Source organism: Myodes glareolus, chromosome 18 (genome assembly GCF_982192425.1).
Source record: "Myodes glareolus chromosome 18, mMyoGla1.1, whole genome shotgun sequence".
Lineage (NCBI taxonomy): Eukaryota > Metazoa > Chordata > Mammalia > Rodentia > Cricetidae > Myodes > Myodes glareolus.
The window spans coordinates 32,134,773-32,153,091 of NC_142043.1; the positions used below are offsets into that span (position 1 = coordinate 32,134,773).

Consider the following 18,319-nt stretch of genomic DNA (forward strand, 5'->3'; position numbering starts at 1 on the left):
GCCCAGTGATTGAATGTGGTAAGCACAGAGAAAGTGTTGGCCGCTGGTTCAGACTCTACAGACAGATTTGAGTACTGTGCACCAGAGCAAGTTCCAAGTCACTGTGCAGTTCTGCAGGAACGCCCCAAGAAATAATTCTTTGTAACACACTTTATTCTTCTGGTAGGCAGTAGCATTCCAGCAAAGGAAAGCTTCAACAAAATGGAACATAAAGATTAGTACTAAGATATAGTTATATCCTTGTATTGGAAGACTTTGAATAAAGTTCAATTTCCAGGATTCCAATGACCCATTTGGTAAAGAGATATAGGTCTCATGTCCCATGAAGTGTCTCACAAGGTTGTTTTTGGGACAAGTAGAATATCTCAAGTATGCCTTGTGAGTTGTTGTTGGGCAGGCTTCCAATAACAGTGTTTACTCCAGGAGAGTAAACTTTTTCCTGGTCCAGTGAATTAGTGGGTGTGTATTCCAGAAGGGGAGTTGGGCATTTAAAGGATCTTAAGGGCTTGCCAATAGGGCCTAGTCACAGATGACTCTGGGAGTTGAGACTGTAGCCCTTCTGTTGCCATGTTTTTTCCTTGCAGGCACCATCTGTTGAGTCTGAAGAAGGTCAGAAGTAGAGTGGTCATCATGACCTGGCAGGAGTCTTCGCTCTGTGTGGTTGCATATAGTGAAGCTGTTTTTGCAGCTCCTCCAGCCTGCGTATTGTTGTTTGTTTTAGAAAGTCCTGAGATTTTAATAGTGGGTAACTGGGCAAATGGCTGGGATCTACTAATTGAGATTTGTTGACTGTTTTCAATAGGCTGGCCAGAGGAAGTTGGAAATAGTTTTGTAACATGTCATGTCCCACTCCAAGTGCGTTGCTACAATCTGTATAAACATTAGCTGTTTTGTTTTCTGGTAAATGGCATGCTCTGATTAAGACAGTGAGTTTAGCAGTTTGAGCAGTGAGCAGCTGAGGCAATGAATATTCTCAGTATGTCAAGAATGGAAGTAATTAACTATCCTGGCAGAAAATGTCCTTGTTCATCTCATAAATAAAATAATTCTGCATTTCCAGCAGATGTTGTCAGTAGGTGTCACAGGAGAATGGTGTGTGTCAGTTATTTGAGTAGCCCTGTTTCTCCATCTAGTTCATCCGATAAGAGGAACAGGGCAGAGGATTGAGAGAGATGCGGTACACCAGGAAACATCTGGGGATGCGAGCACGAGAGTGTCATAAGAACCTTAACAACTAAGGGCCGGAAAGGAGGCTCAGCAGTTACAGCATCCACATCAGACTCAAAGCCAGCAGTAACTCGTCACAGGGATCTGACACCCACTTCTGCCTCCAAGGGCACCAGCATCCATATCGTGCACATACATACATGCATACGCATAAATACATGTAAATACATGCGAGCATGCAAAAATACACATAAAAATAAATCCTAGACATTTTTAGGCAACTCCCTGAGTAATGTGACTTTAACAGAAGTTTTGTGTGATGGGCATATGCATGGTGCAGGAGAGGGAAAGGGACCTCAGCTGCTGTCATGGAGCAGCAGTGGCAGAGGATGGCCTTCAGACAGCACAGTGTGTCCAGCTACCTGGTCTTGTTGCTGCCTAGCATACCAAGGGGCTGCAGTTTTCCCGTTAGTTTCTCATAAATGAAAGGGGGAAAGAGGTTTATAGTTCAGGTGCCCTAATGCAGGGCTTGGTAGGTGTTAATTGCTGCCTTTTTCTTCAGATCTAGCTGTATGGTGTCTGGTTGTTCCTTTTTAAGTTTACACAAAGTTGAACAATTAATAAGTAGTTAGTCCTAGGAATCTTCTTAATTGTTTGGGCTTTGTTTTGTTTTGCTTTTGTTTTAGGGGTAAAAAAATTATTACAATAGCAGAAGTACAGCTCATAAGTTATAAGTTATAAGAAATCACTGTGTAACCAGGTGTTCCTCTTCCTGTTGGCAAAACTACGTCTTATATTTTGACCCTTTATGACCCTTCCTAGCTAGTCACTGTAACAAAAACGCATCTCTGAGAGATACTTTGTGGGGGAGAACACGGCCAGGTCGTTGACTGAGGCAGAGTAGACTCATGAAAACATTGTAAATCAGATTTAAGAATTTGAGAAAAGTGTATGGGACTTCAAGTGTCACATGACAGTGGTGTCACAGTGACATATAATGCTGATTCTCCACATGAAGGCAAACAAATATTGACTGTTTGACTCTCCGGGAAAACTACAAAAGACACTGCAAAGATCTGGCATTGAAAAACAGGCTGCTCTTGGATCGGGTTAGAGAACAAAGCGTGTGGATCAGGCTCCACTGGCTGGTAAGGGATGGCTTGACTCATATGGCTTGGAGCTCCTGCACAAGCCTCCGTTCTCTTCCGTTTGGCTTTCTTGTTGGTAATGGTTCCTCTGTGGAACCCCGTTTTGGTTCCCCGTTAGGGCTTCTGTCCCCAAAGGGCATCATTTATATTAGGTCTGCTTTTACTTACCTTAGCCAGGGCAGCTGATCTTACTCATCCTGTGTCTTTTGAGGATTTTAACCACAATTCCTATGGTTCTTTTGAGTGAAGGCTGTCAGTTTCCTTTCGTAGGGATCTTCTGACTCTTTCGTAGGTGGTGTGGAGACATTAGAGGTTTTCTGTGTCCTCCCGGTTTAAAATCATCTCTTCCTTTTGGGAGGAGGAACTAGTCTTGCCCTAACAGTGAACAAGGACACACAGTAGCCAGCAGAAAAGTTGATCACCTGCCGTTTCTCCAGTTGAGAATTTGCGGGGTTTGTCTTAGGTCAACTATGGAGAGTTTAGAAACTTCCGCCGTTTGACCTTAGTTACTGTGAGGGAGAAAGTTTTTAAACATGTGGGATTTAAAGCAGATGGTGGCTCTGGTACCCGGCAGAGCCTTTGCTTCCTCTTGGTTAATAATTATCTCTTTTCTCCCAAGGTAATTCTTAACAGAAAAGGAAAAACTCACGATTCCCCCAGAGCAGCTGTGTTCTGGCCTGGTGTTTTCTCTCAGGGTCTCTCAGGCCTGCTGTCCCTTTTGGGAGAGCACCAGGTTCAGTTTCTTACAGGTTTGAGATGTCCAGGCCTTTTGACAGTAATTATACATTAGCCTTGTCTCAAGATGGGAAGGGTTAGTAGGTGTCTTTGTCAGGAAGCTCAACAGTTTTAATTACAAGCTGATAATTTGGGCAGTGAATGGATATGCTGAGGTGACAGTGGCATCTGTGGGAAAGACTTGACCATGGCCAGATCCCCCAGCCTTTCCGGAGGTGCAGAGTTTAACAAGGCATCCCTTTGTTCTGTAAGCCCTGAGGGGAATTTTATCACTGTACATCCCAGTGCCAGACACAAGATATCTCCCTGAGGTCAGAGATGCCCCAGAGGTACTGAAAACAACACAGGCTGTTGCCATTCCCCAGGGTTTCCCACCATCTCCAAATGGTAAGACCTTATTCTGAAAGCTGCACTCCGTTTGGATAAAAGCCGTGAAGGAGTCAACCTCTGCTGACCAGGAAGCTCCGAGATAGCTAACTCTTGTGGGGCTGGAAGACACTGTGCAGGCTCTTGGGGAGAAAAGACATCAGCCGTCTCATTCGGCAGTGGACCTCATATGCTACAGTACGACAGCCATCCCTGCAGCGTGTGCCCACTGGCACAGTAGATACGACAGCCATCCCTGCAGCATGTGCCCACTGGCACAGTAGATAAGACAGCCATCCCTGCAGCGTGTGCCCACTGGCACAGTAGATAAGACAGCCATCCCTGCAGCGTGTGCCCACTGGCACAGTAGATAAGACAGCCATCCCTGCAGCGTGTGCCCACTGGCACAGTAGATAAGACAGCCATCCCTGCAGCGTGTGCCCACTGGCACAGTAGATAAGACAGCCATCCCTGCAGCGTGTGCCCACTGGAACAGTAGAGGCCTGATGGTTATGGGAGTGACCAGCTTCTTTCTGACTGAATGCTGAACTGCTTCATAGGAGCGATCGCATACCTGCGACAATAAACCTAGTCAGAGCCTGTGACTGCAGAGATCTTAGGTCCTTGAAAACCTACTGTTAATTTGTTAAATGGTCTGCTATCAGATTGCTTCTGATTATTTGTGCCTGTATCCTTAGGTTTGTGTTGCTGTCAACCACGGTCAGAAAGTGCGTATGTTGTCAGTGGGTGGTGGTTAATATAGACATCATACATGGACAGAGTGCTCAGCTGTGACTGATTATCACAATCAGAGTGCAGGAGACTTCACTGTGAAGGGTGGGAAATAGTTAAGAGCAGGCAGCCTGGGCCGAGGGCTGTATTCACTGACTTCTGGACGCGGCATGGCTGTTGTACTCAACTCAGAACCGCTGTGCTTTAGCTGCTCAAGACCTGAAGTCCATCAAGCCAGTTCCAGTTCCAGTTCCAGCCTGTCTGTGGGAAGGGCCCGAGCAGAGGAGCCAGTCAGTCACTACCCTTCAGGGTCCGTTGTCCGTATGTATCCCCGTGAGATTAAGTGTGTCTGATCCGGGGCTCACTGTCAAGTGAACCACCACGCTTGAAGATCTGCTTATTCTCTTCTCCAGGACTGAGGTTGGTGTTAGGATTGGCTTTGTTCCCTCAGCCTTGGTGTTGGTGACTGTGCTTCGTTGGGTGTCTTGTGTTCTCGCTTTCCTTCCCTCCAGTTTTCTCCTGCGACTCTACAGTTTTTATTATGTTGTCTTTGAAAGCTTCAACAGTTTCTCCTCAAGCTCCACCCTTACTAGGGGTGTGATCCTAGAAAGAAGTCGAAGGCTAAGGGTGGGGTCACAGGTGAGGGAGCTTCAGTAGCTTGAGGCTGCTATACTGAACACAGAAACTAATTACCACTGTAGAAAAGGTGGGGCCAGTCCCTTTAAAGAACCTTGTAGGGCTGCCTCAGGAAGCTGAAGGATTTGCCAGGTCCTCTTGGGAATGCCCTGAGAAAGCCAAGGCCTCACAGTAACAAGAAAGCACAAATAGAAACGTACATCCCTCGAGGCACCTGCTCGAGGTTTTGGGAAACCGGTAATGTGCATAGAGCAGGCCTGCAGCTGTCCCACAGGGAAGGGGACACGGGTAGGGACTGTGCCTGGGCCAGTGTCCACCAGTTGCTTAATTATTCCCAGGCCATTTCAACTGCTGCATCAACATTGCATCTTCCTATCCTCTGGCACCCTTTGGCCTCTGCCCACCTAGCACAGCTGGAGGGAGGCTGTGTTTTCTTGGCTCTTTATTTCTCAAATAATATTGAACTCTTTCTCTCTCTTTTGGGCTTATAGGGCACAGTTAGCAGAAGTAGGAGGGGAGGTACTACCCCACCCTGACCCGGCAGAATTGTCTTCAGCTTCTGGGGTCCTCAGACAGAACTAGATCCCTGACCACATGGTAGAAAGGATTTCAGGATGAGCGGGTATGAACAGAGTTAGAGTTGGGAAAGAAAGACAATAGCACGGATGCGGGCTTCCTGAAGAGTCTCGCTCCGTTGCCTTTATAAAAACGGCATCTGTTCCTTCTTGGGAGGCTTAGCTGCTGTCTCCATGGAGGAGCCCACAAGATCACAGGGTGGCTCCCGAGTCACAGAGATGCAGGAAATGGGCTTAGTCTTTTCTGAGGTTCCAGAAAATACCCCTACAGATGTGAGGCCTTACCAAAAGAGGGCACAGGCTCAGGCCTTACTTTGTTTTTGTTTTAGCATTCTTAGTTGGGGACACTGCATAAAGAGGCAGTTTCTGTGTCCTTGCCCTTGGGCGCATGTGCTGGAGGTTAGCTTCCTGCTGGAGAGGCTTCGCTGCACTCCTGAGAGGGGCTCCTTTCCTGTTTCTCTGATCTGCCTCAGAAGCATCTGCTGCCGTTTTTATTTTTATCTTATAGTTCCTCCAAGGTTTTTAGTTTTAAGAGTCTATGATCTTATATACCCAGAAGCACCCCATTTCCTTAGATTTAAAGGTCCGTTGGTTGGATATAAAATTTTGGGTTTAAAGGTAGCAGTCTCATGGTATATTCTTAACTGATTAGTGTTTTATTTGTAGTTTTAGTGCATATTACAATTCAAGCAAATTATACTGCTCAGTGACTATAGTAATGTGACTGTCACTTTACTTCTCTGTGGGTCCAGGCCTCAGGGCTCACTGATGGCGGTGGTTATTGGGTTCTCACCGTCTGTAATAGCAACACACAGCTGCCTTTTCCTCATCCTGTTCCTCACTGCGCTCCAGTGGAGACAGTTATTGCTAGGTCTTACAATGTCCTGCTAGCTCAAGAGGGTCTTGAATCTTAGAAGGAAACTCACGAGGGGGACCTTGAAGGAGTGAAATAAAACATGCCATTCCTCTCTTGAGTCTGTTGTATCAGTTTGTAAGCAAGGGCAGAGTGGAGCCACTGCACAGAAGCTGATTTTATAAAGTCCGCAAGGGGCTTTGAGCAGTTCCAGCTGTTAGGGTTACCTGGGAGTCGAGGATGACTGCTGGGGTGGGTAGGGTCCTGAGCAATGCTGGCTTTAGGCCAGTGGCAGTCCTTTCACTTACCCTGTCACAGTCCTTTTTAGGATTTTGTCACCAGCACTACTGGGAGGAGGAGGGGGGAGCACTTGGGACCTGACATCTTTACCACCTGCTTTGTCACCAGTGTAGGAATCAAGGTGGAGTCACTGCTTTTTCCAGGAGGCTGCTGTTTGTTTGTTTACTTATTTATTGTTTTGAGAGGGTCTCATTCTGTAGACCAGGCTGGCCTGGACTTGCAGTGTTCACGCCTATGCCTTCTAGTGCTGGGCCTGAAGGTGGGAGCCATCACACCCAGCTCTTTTTGCAGTCTCAGATGGCATTAGCTTAATGTGACAGTTGATAACCACAATTCTGTCAGAAGGACCATGAGGCCACATGGTGTGGGGAGGGGGGCGCCTCAGGACATGACTTATTATATTTATTTTGGAACACTGTGCTGGCTAGTCTTATGCCAACTTGACACAGCTAGAGCCATTGAAGAGGAGGGAGAATTGAGAAAATGTCTCCATGAGATCGGGCTATAGGCAAGCTTGTAGGGCATTTTCTTAGTTAGTGATTGATGGGGAGGAACCACCCACTGTGAGTGGCGCCATCCCTGGGCTGGTGGTCCTGGATTCTTTCAGAAAGTAGACTGAGCAAGCCAGTAAGCAGCACCCTCCATGGTCTCTGCATCAGCCCCTGCCCCCGGGTTCCTGCCCTGGGTGAGTTCCTGCCCTCACTGCTTTTGATGACGAACTGTGAGTGAAATTAACTTCTTCCCTTCCCAGGTTTATTTTGGCCACGGTGTTCCATCACAGCAATAGTCAACCTAACTAAGACAATCACTGATATTCTGACCAAAATAATATAATTTTGAAGAAAGTAAACAAATTGAATAAGTCGTTTGCTTTCTTGTAGTTTTCTGAGATCTGTGCTATAAGCAGGTGACAAATCTCACCACGAAGCTTTCAGCAGAGCATGTCATTCCTGCTTAGCCTGCTGCCCTTGCTGCCTCTCAGTGGGAATTCAGCCATGCTTTGTAATGTTTTAGTTATACCATGTTCAGTTGGAGCTTGACACTTGGCTGTTCATTCTTCATAACAGCCTGTGCTTTTTAATTAGAAAGTTCGCTGGAGTCTAAGCAGACTGTTAAAGTGGGAGTTGGGTGTCGGTCTGCTGGAAGTCCATCTGAGTGGATGGAAGCTGCCTGTAATCTACACAGCTGCTTTGTTGACCTGGTAACAGTTTCATTTTGTGATCTTACAGGAGCCCAGGCTTGTGTGCTTGTGTTTTCTACCACAGACAGGGAATCTTTTGAGGCAATTTCTAGCTGGAGAGAAAAAGTAGTAGCGGAAGTTGGAGATTTACCAACTGTGCTTGTCCAAAACAAGATTGATCTGCTGGACGACTCTTGTATCAAAAAGTAAGATGGCTTATAATTCTTGTCCCTCCCACTTCTCTTTCTGTTCTGTGTCCTCTGTGTGTGTCCCCAATCCTCTTGCTTAAATCTATTAAAATATTTCTCATACTGACTTGTCCTGAAATTCTTTCTGTGGTGGAAATAAAACCTGCGGCCTCACCTGAAAAGAACTCCACAGGTTGCCACAGGCGCCAGTAGGTGGGCTCGTGTGGCAGCTTCGTGGTACACACCTAGATTCCAGCACTGTGGAGGCTGAGGCAGGTGCAGCCTGCATAGGAAGGCCCCTGTCAACATAAAACTAAAGCTAAAAAGTGGGCAAGAAAGAGAGAAAAACATCTCTAGATTTCTAGGTGTCTAGTGTTTATGGTAGATAGATGTTCATGCCGATGGCTCTAGATCTCTAGGTGTCTAATGTTAATGGCAGATAGATGTTCTTGCCGATGGCTCTAGAGAAGGTAAGTGCCCTCAGATGTAGACAATGTTATTTGAACCAGGGTCTCTCCATGAACATGGAAGCCACTTCCGGCCTTTTGGAAAAACAAAACAAAATAAAACAAACAACAAAGGCTAGTAGTTAGCAAGCACCAGTGATTCTCCGGTCTTTGTTCCCAACAGTTGTAGAATTTCAGGTGAATATGAGCCCGTACCCAGCTGTTTTGCCGGGTGTTTGGGTCCACACTCTGGTCCTCATGGTTGTGCACCAACTCATCTCTTTTAGCCGTGGAGCCTTCTCTTCATTCCCACAAATTTTTTAGTTAGTTATCCAGGTAATTTTTACCTACACATACCTATTCTTCATTATTAATAATATTTTTGCTAGCTTTTAAACACTTTTGCTTTATTTTTACTTTTTCTCTCTCCCTCTCTTCTTGCTTTGCTCTTGGAAAGTGTGTGTCACTCTGTGGCCTAGGCTGGTATAAGGTCGTTCTCTATGCAGGTGGACCCAGCCTTTACATGCTGGGCTGTCTCATGTCCTGCACACCTGGTGGAGGGCCAGTCTGAGGCGGCTCTCTCACTTGGGGGCAGCCGTTCCTAGAGGGCACTGTAGTGACTTTGGTGACCTCTCAGAAGTGTTTACCTGATGTAGGCCAACTGTGGTTACAGGGTGGGGAGAGCCACACATGGAATGCAGAACAGGCTTCTGGGGCCACAGGGAGCCATTGTGGAGCAGGACGGCTACAATCCCGGGAAATCTACAAACAAAAGAGCCCTCATGAGACTAAAATTAACTCTTAGTTATGTGACCATTAATGTAATTACTTTAGCTTTTGGCAATGAGAGTAAAACAGGCAACTTAGAGTGTAATAAATTCAAGTGGTGTTAAAGATAATCTTTTTAAATGGTCTCATATAGCCCAGGCTGGCCTTCGGTTCTTGTAACTGAGGATGGTTTTGAACTCTTGACCACTCTGTCTATCTCTGAAATGTGTAATTCACAGCCTGTGACATTATGCCAGCACTCTACCAATTGAGCTATGCTTTTGGCCCCCAGATTGAGATGTTCTCTGAAGAAAAGTAATGAATAATTGCTTTGTGACTTTGTAGAAATGCATTTTGTTCAGTTAGAGGAAATGGTTGGTGTTTGTCCCACATGACAGTAAAGATGGAAGTCCTGCTTGAGCATTGTAGTTAGGGGGGAGCCGTGCCAGGCTTCTTCAGAAGGGAGCCTGCACCCTTCCACCCACCTACCCTGCTCCACACTCCAGTGTTACTTATCAAATACACTGAAAACTTCAGAAGACCCTTCACTGGTTGGTTGGTTTGTTTCCATTGATGTGCAGTGAGGAAGCCGAGGCCCTGGCCAAAAGGTTGAAGCTGAGATTCTACAGGACTTCTGTGAAGGAAGACCTCAATGTGAACGAAGGTAAAGTGCGTCCTTAACAGTATCAAGAAATTTGTGGGGTTTTTAAATGCTGTTTCTGTCATGCTTAGAGATTGGATTTCAAAGCAATTGAAGAAGAAAATTTTCTTCTTGTCGCATTGTTAATTTTGAAGGTATTCTGTTCCAGGGGTCTGTGATTATTCCCTAATATTCGTGATTACTTGTTACTTACCCTTCTAGAAATGCCTGAGGTTTTTAGTAGGCTACTTCTTGTCTGTTTTTGTTTGTTTGTTTGTTTGTTTTTCTCTTAAAATCTATGCCATCGGGCCAGCAAGATGCCCAGCAGATGAAGGTGCTCACTGCCAGCTCTAGGAGTGTGTTCACCCCTGGAACCACAGAGGGTGGAGAGGGAGAACCAACTCCCACAAGTTGTCTTCCAGCCTCACACGCTGTGCCACGCACATAGAGTAAATAACTGACAGAAACACTCTAAAGAAGAGCTAGGTAGAAGTGTGAACACATACATTTATGTAGTTCTCCTGCATATCTCTTAGAAGTTACTGAATTGTTCTATTATTCCACCATAGTAGAGACTCCCATCAGAAAGCAAAATTTCTTCAGTATTTTCTAGTTTAATAAAATAAGGTCAGCTGGGCACTGGTGGTACACACCTTTAATCTCAGGAGACACAGAAGCAGGCAGATCTCTGAGTTCAAGGCCAGCTTGGTCTACAAAGTGAGTTCTAGGACAGCCAAGCATACAGAGAAATCCTTTCTCATAAAGCCAAACAAAAAAAAGTAAGCTTAAAGAAAATTTTGAGATTTTTCTCCTTCTGGATTTTTCATTTTTAGATTGCAACTGGGTTGTTGTTTGTGTCTTTATTCTGTATAGTTTTCATCAGCCAAAGAAAGTGGATATTTCTTTAAGGACTGAACTCATTTAAGCGGGGCATGGTGGGAGCCTGTTGTCCTAGCACTGAGAAAGTCAAAGCAGGAATTCCAGGCCAGCCTGACCTTGTCTCAAAACAAAAGCAGAAAGGAATGAGTCCAGTTATTGGTTGTGCCATTCACCATGATCCAAGGTTTTCAAATGGCAGAGCCAGTGTGTATGCTTGTACACGCTTGTCCACGCTTGTACGCGCTTCCAGCTCTTCACTGGACACATTTTACATTTACTGGTATTATCACTATACTTTTCAGATATTGCTCAAATAATTTTTAAAAGTTGAATTTTGAACTAAATTGTATGCTTCTAATATAATTTTAAATTTATATAGTAAGCATAAATATTGCAATATTGAGATTGATTTACTTGCATAGTCATACTGTATATCTGTGTTTATTCTAGTTTTTAAATATTTAGCTGAGAAACATCTACAAAAACTCAAACAACAAATAACTGAAGAGCCAGAGCAGACACATTCAAGTAGTAACAAAATCGGTAAGTGCTCGGGAATTTCAGCACTTACTCCGTTTGTTGTGTCGTGCTTTCCTTTTCTGTGTGTAATGTGAAACTGCTCAGTGAGTATTCACTGCCTTGTTAAAAGAGCTTTGCCACTGCTGAGTTTCACACAGCAGACAGCAGGCACGTGAGAACTTCCGAGAAGACCGTGCTTACACGGACAGGCTCCACAGCACCTCTTCTGAGTCCGTCGCGCTCTCCTGCCTCCCCTCCCCCCTCCCTGCTGCTTGTTCCTGATCTTTTCTGTTGGATGTTAGACACTAGCAAAAGCTTAGCCATTCCTGAAGACTGCTGTTCACGTCTTTTCACAGTAACTGGCCTTGGATCTCGGCTTGCACAGAGATGAGAGCCGTGCTTGGTACTCCAGGCTTCTGTGTCCTTTGTTGAGCACCTTGTGTCCTCTTGTATCCTCCCTCCTTCCATGCACATCAGTCCTCATGGAGACCTTTCCTGGCTTCTGGCTATTTTTCTCTTACTTAGAATTGGTTCTTCCTGTGTTTGTGTTGGGAGGTGGGGCTTGTTCTCTTGCCCCACTGTTCTGTAAGCATCCAATTTCTTGACTCCCAAAGAGTTCTTTCCCGAGCATGCCCAGTGCTCTCTTTTGTCTTTTCCTATTCTATGGGAAATGATCCCTCCCATCTAATGTCAGGACACATTCATTCTTCAGGGACTATGTAGGAAGCTCTCACTGACCCAGGCCTTTCCTCCCGCAGAACGAAATCTAAGGCCAGACTTACAGGCTTGCCCAACCCTTTGACATTGGTACTCAGCATCCACAAATCCATGCTTGAGAACCGTGCAGCTGACGTACAGAAATCATTCCCGTATCTTAAATAAGTTTAAGGATAAGCCAAAGCTTTGTGTTGGGCTATATGCACTGCTGTCGTAGCCTCAGTGGCTTGCTGAACACACTTTCACCTTTTTACACGGTTCTTCTTCCTGCCTTAGGAAGTGGTGCAGTTGGCTCCTCCTTTGAACCACGCATGGGTCTGTGTGGACTCGCTGGTGCTGAACAGTTTGTCTTGCTTGGGCCTGGTGAAAGGAGGACCAGCCTAAGCTATATAAAGGGTCCTCGTCTCCAGAAACAAAACGAAAACGATATGTTGTCATGTAGTTTTACTGTGTGTTGTGTGTCGCCTATTAGACTGCAACTTCTCGTGGGCAGGAACTACCTGGTCTTGGGTTCTGTCTCCTTGGTGGTGTCCATGCACAGAGTTTCATGTGAATTGATCCTCAGCAGTTCATAAGTTAGGGGTTCCCTTTGGTGCAGAGCACATTTCAAATCAGAAATATGACAGCTTTCTCTGTCATCCACTTGCCACTTTGCCTGTAGGCCAATTTGATTATGGTATTTTAGCCCCAGGATGCACAGGGAGTGGAGATGGGCCATGGCAGCGCAGCATAGACTTTAATAAGGCTGAGCTGCTGGCGTACAATGTTTCTGTTCTAGTGTAGTAAATGAAAACAACTGGAGGTACTTGATTATGTATCTGATTTTACTAATAAATAATATGTATATGACAGGTGACTTTGAGGTGTATCAGTCATTCTGTTTCTCCCTAATTTATACAGGTGTCTTCAATACATCCGTTGGAAGTCACTTGGGTCAGAATTCAAGTACCCTTAACGGTGGAGACGTCATCAATCTTAGACCTAACAAACAAAGGACCAAGAAAACCAGAAATCCTTTTAGCAGCTGTAGTATACCCTAAATTGCTTCAGGGAGAAGAGCAGAATTGCATTTGCAGTTCACTGAGGAACGCACCAGTGGCGTCACGACATGTTAGAGTCTTAGCGGACGGACCTTGCACCTCGCTCTGAAAGCTGACATTGTAATGTTGCCCTGCAGCGCTTCTCAGAACGTAGATGGAGACCTCTGCTGGAAAGTTACCGCCTTGTGGACTCATTCTAGTTTTTGACTTTAGACGAAGCTTCTCCTGTTTTTGAAGAGACACATAGGACATGTCAAAACGGGTTTTGCTGAATTTTAAAATGCTGAAAACAGTTGCAAACGACTAAGTCTGTTGGTACCAGTCTCCCTCCTGCCCAAGGCAAGGCAGCAAGCATTGCTTTCCTGGAACTCCTCGTCTAGCTTTCTGAACTGTTCATTCCGAATGCGTACAGAAAGTACTGAAGGGAAAACTCAGACGTCTGTCAGCCTGCACTCGTGTGTTGTCAGTGGTACTCGTGGAATACCTGTTACGGGTTGTGGGAGTGTGCATGCAGACACCTGGCTCCAGCAGACGAAGGTCTGTGCCCTGGGAAGGCTGTAGATCCTAAGTAGTTTGTGCACACAACCGATCATACATTGTGTATCTTTCTGGTCTCACAAGAACTTCAAGACATATTTTACAAAACACACTTGGACTTAAATGTGCCGTGTGCCAAAACAGCCCCCTAATTTTTACAGTGCTTTATAGAATTTGTATTTGTGGCATCTTTTAAAGGCGGTGAAGGGAATGTAAACATCTGAATGCCAGGGCCTCTCCCGAGTGAGAGTTCCGCAGATCCCTCTCTGTGGCCACTGTAAGATGGTGAGTTCGCGCTGTGACAGGGTCAGCCACGTCCCCAGGCCCACAGCAGCCGGCAGCCACCAGAAGATCCTGGGAAGTGGGCACATTAGCTTTTTGGCTGCTGACTGAGACCCCCCCAACTCTGAACTTTGAAGATGAAGGGAACCATTTTTTCAGAATGTACAAAGGTAGTCTTTGGTCCTGAGCCAGGTTATGGATTTTTTGAAGCCTTGCAACTCTAAAGCATCCTTCTGTTTACAAACCTTGTATAGCATTTTAAGATGTGGCCTTTGGTTTCCATGGCACCTTAGTGAGAGATGTTGGCACAGGAGTGTCTGCAAAGAAACGACCCAGTGTGTAGATGATGGCTGTAGACTTGGGAGTTGGGACACGCCTGCCAAAGAGATAATTTTATGAGTTCTTTTAAAAACTGATTATTTTTTATCAGTGGTTTTGTTTATAAAGCATCAGTAGCTCCTTTCCACACCCTGGTTCTCACAGGACTTAAAGTATATAAAAGCGTTTTTTCTTGAAAAATGTGCTATGATGTCATTTTCTATTATTTTTACAAAAATATGTCCAGAATATATAAATATTTGATGCATTTCCCTTGTTTTTTTTTTCTCCCCCCCCTTTTTAAATTTACCGTCATTATGCCACCCTCCTCCCGCCTGGATTCATGTTGAGAGCATAGTAGAGTGTCCTTGTTGTGTAGCCAGGACTGAAAGCCTGCCTTTCACATTGAACCCATCTGGCGTCATCCATCCGCGAGTAGTAAAGATGTTTATTTTGTGTTTCAGTTGTTAGCGCTCCCGTTGCTGGCGGTGGGAGAAGAATGATGGGAGCCTGGTTCCTAACCAGGGTACCTAGGTCCCCGCTGTGAGTCATGGTTTTTCTCTCTTCAAATACAGTCTTCAGTTTTTGCACAAAATGTATTTGGTGGCAAATAACCTTGTTATTTTTAATTGGCAGGCAGGGTTGAGTTGGGAGAATTCATGAGAGAGCACCGTAAGCTCTACTCCTGGTAGAACGTGTGGTGAAAGCTGTGTGGGGCTTGTCTGTGGCGTCCACCCGGACTGATGGTGCCTGCTGTTCCTCAGATGTGTAACAGATTTTGTGTGCTTTATCTTTTTTTAATGGAAGTCTTTGTAACACTTTTGAATTTTTACTTTGCGTTGCTGTATTTTTATAGACGGTCTAAAATCAGCCACAAGTAATATTAATTTATCCATGTATTTAATTCTGAAGCCTTCAGAGGTCACTTTGTCCCCTCCTATGACTGTAACTTCTAAGAATTTTATATGAAATTCTGGTGAAGCCCTTTGGTGACAAGAGAAAGAACCCCGTCCATTTGTGCCCCGGTTTACTTTTTTGCATCGTCACCAGTGTTTGGTGTCACTGTGGAATATATAGCTGTGGAATAATTGCCATATCTAAGAGTCCCTCAGGTTCTTTCTTCCAGTCTCTGCCTATGAATTAAATAGTACACAAAGCAGCCCGTACACGGCAGTACAAAAAACACAGGTTGAACTGTTCCTTTTTATCCACTCAAAGTGGCAGCATGTTTTCAAATGCAAGCTAACACTACCAGAGAGAGAAAGTGTGGCCCTTCCCTGCAGAGTGAAGTTAGGTGGTTGCTGATAAGTCAGGAGTGTGGACCCCCACTGTACCTGCCACGGGGACTGGGGTCTTGTCAGAAGATTTAGGATGAGGGGCTGGCCTTAGAACCTGATGTCTTAGACCCTGAAGTGTGCTCTTGTACTCTGAGGTGTTGTTAACCTTTGGAGTAAGGCTGGGAACACCTCAGTAGAGCATCTCATCGAGTGGCTGCAGGAGCCCACAGGGTGAGCGCTCCCTCTGCCGCAGCCATGCTTTGTTCACCTTAACAACAGTTGCATGAACATCTTGTTACTCTTAAGGGTTTCACATATGAAACTTAAGAAAGCTATCATACAAATGGAGTTATCTGCATACAGGTAAATAAACCACGGTGGGGTCTGAACTACCCCGGAACCAGGCTCCAGACGACAGAACGGTCTGGCCACAAGACTCTGCCACTGCTCCTTTCCTGTTGTCTCTTGAAATACTATAGTAGGAGGTTCATAAGTGGTATTTTCAAATTAAGTCTTTGGATTAAAGGAAAAACTTAACCCCTTCTATATTTTTGTTACTAATAAATAATGCTTTTGTAAAATTGACCGGGAAAACTACTTGTATGCATTCATATTGAGTGGTACTTATGCCTTTGGGATTAATTTTAAAATGTACTACTTGATTACAGTTTCAACAAAGATGAATTCCGATAACCAAAACAATAAAACATTTTGAAGCTAGAATTTGTTGTGGTATTGTGATGTGGACCACCAGTGTGGGGTGGATCACAAAGGACCTGGGTGCGGTGGCAGTGCACCCAGCATGAGTTTTATGACACCATTATGAACCGGTGAGTTCACCCCAGCATGAGTTTTATGACACCATTCATAAGAAATAAATGACGGAGTAAATAGGCAGGTGTGACTTTTTTAAATAGCAAAATAACTTACACGTATTTCACACTTAGCTACTGAGTGCACTAACACGCTCATCGTCAGGAAGTTCTGGGATTAAGGACAAGCACACTTCCTTCAGGCTACTACCAGTCTTTTAAAGGTATTTTCATGTTTTGAGGCATTTGGCCCCTAACACCTTTACTCCATCTTCAGATGTAAAATAACTATGAAGTTTAATTCGCTGTGTCAGACAACCCACTCAGGTACACAGGATCATCAATGCTGCCGCCACCCCGCCGCGCCCCCTGCTGGTGAAGACGTGGAGTGGGCTGTTCACCATTCTCTGCAGGACCGCCCTGTTCTGTCCACTTCACCTCGTTTCCTTGTACGAACGAGTGAGCATACGCAAGCAGAGGACGGCTAAGTTTAAGCTCATCCGTGTCCCTGTTGCTGCTGCCTCCAAATTTGCAGCTCTTTTGACCTTATTTTGTGTCTTTAATACTTGTGCTGCCCAGCTTTCCAAATAGCATCATCATATGATGGCCTTCAGATTTATATAGTAGCATTTCTCAGGATTGGTCACTTGAAAAAAAATATTTGGTATTCAAATTTTTCTGTGCTTTAGTTCAGGAACTCGGTTGCTTCCAGAGACTGGTAAATTCTTATTTTCCGATTTTAGATGGGAATCAGGCTAGAGAGATGGTTCATTGGTCAAGCACACTGGTTGCTCTCGGAGGATCCAGGTTTGATAGCAGCCCACAGGCGCCTGTATAGACAGTTCTAGGGGATCCAGTGCGCTCCAGAGACACAGGCCTACGTTCAGGCAAAACCCCCAGACACATAAAATAATGATGATAATTTTTATAAAGGTAAAATCAGCTCTACAAGGGTGGGATCACTTTGGTCTCTGCTAAAGACGGGACTCATTATGTAGCCTCAGCTGGCCTGGAACTCCCTGTGCAGACCAGGATGACCTTGAATTAGAAGAGGTCTGCCTGTCTCTGCCTCCCAAGGGCTGAGATGAGAGGCTTGTGCCACCACATCCAGGAGCTGATCCCTTTTTAGGGTGAAGTCCAAGCATTCTGGTGAGGAACTGAACTGAACTCCGTCCTATACTTTGTGTCACTGCGCATAGTACTGTACTCACTCTGGCTGTGGAGGATGTTTGTAGTTTATGAGCTACTCTAGTGTGGACCCCAGAGCTGCCTCATCCTCTCCCCTCCACCTACGATGGGATAGGCCCCTGCCTCTGCTGTCTGAGCCTGCTGAACTGCTGCTGCAGCTAAGAAAGGCTTTCCCTCTGCCGCTCAAGGTCCTGAAGCTGGGATTCGTAGTACTTCCTTTCCGCTGTGGTACAGTCTAGCCTTTTCTCCCTCTGTGGCCTCAGCCTCCCCCAGGTCCGGTTTGACAAGCATGGGCCACAGAAGCTGAAAGACCGCATTGGACCCACCCAGCAAGGCCAGTTCCCTCTTCGCGATACCATCTGTTAGCTGGGCCTCAGGCTTCAGCCTTCCTGACAAGGGTTTGCTCACGTTGCTTCCACAGCTGGAGATGTTTCTCCACTTCCCACAGCAGCTTCTTTCGGATCAGCTCTGCTGTGACAGAGGTGAAAGCCTCCTGGGGGTGGGTCGCTGGGTTTCAGGCACTGGAAGGCACCCAAGCGCCCCAGGACCGCACTTCTATTGGCAGCCATTTAAGGCACCACAGCCTCTCCTCAAGATTAGCCACTCCCTATGAAGAACCCAGATCCTCCGACCCAAACCCTCTCATTTAACATCTTTGAAAACTAGTGTCCCCTGGAGGGTGCAGCAGGGAAGCCGGGCTGTGCATTCATTAGCTGAAGTATCGACTCTTCGAACTCTCAAAGCTTCAGGACCACCTTTCAAGGAAGGGTTCATAAACCACTCAAATGTCAGCGTTGTACTTCTTCATTTTTAACTGTGAAAGTTAAGAGTAAAAACTCTGCCCTCAGTTGGTGAACTGAAGTAGATGCCTGAGGGCCCTGCTAACTGCCACGCTACGGAGTTCATCTTTAAAGGGAAAAGCAGAAAACAGCTTAGCGGGCTGGTGTGAAGATGAGTCCTGGGGAGCAGAACAAACAGGCAGAGGGGCTGTCCTAAGATGTCACGTTCAGTTGAGA

At 45.6% G+C, this 18,319-nt stretch overlaps 1 protein-coding gene across 6 annotated transcripts in view; it reads left to right on the plus strand.

The window, feature by feature from the left end:
* Nucleotides 1-16,026, plus strand: part of Rab23 (RAB23, member RAS oncogene family) — a 37,506-nt gene extending 21,480 nt beyond the window's left edge. For 5 of the 6 annotated variants that reach the window (XM_085679486.2, XM_085679485.2, XM_048430424.3 and 2 more), the window contains 4 exons: nt 7,742-7,898; nt 9,676-9,758; nt 11,064-11,156; nt 12,750-16,026. In XM_085679486.2, the coding sequence (XP_085535612.1) occupies nt 7,742-7,898; nt 9,676-9,758; nt 11,064-11,156; nt 12,750-12,889 (473 nt within the window). In that variant the 3' untranslated portion in view covers nt 12,890-16,026. The remainder of the gene's footprint in view (nt 1-7,741; nt 7,899-9,675; nt 9,759-11,063; nt 11,157-12,749) is intronic. The other variant, XM_085679487.2, reaches the window with a different exon arrangement.
* Nucleotides 16,027-18,319: the final 2,293 nt, after the last annotated feature.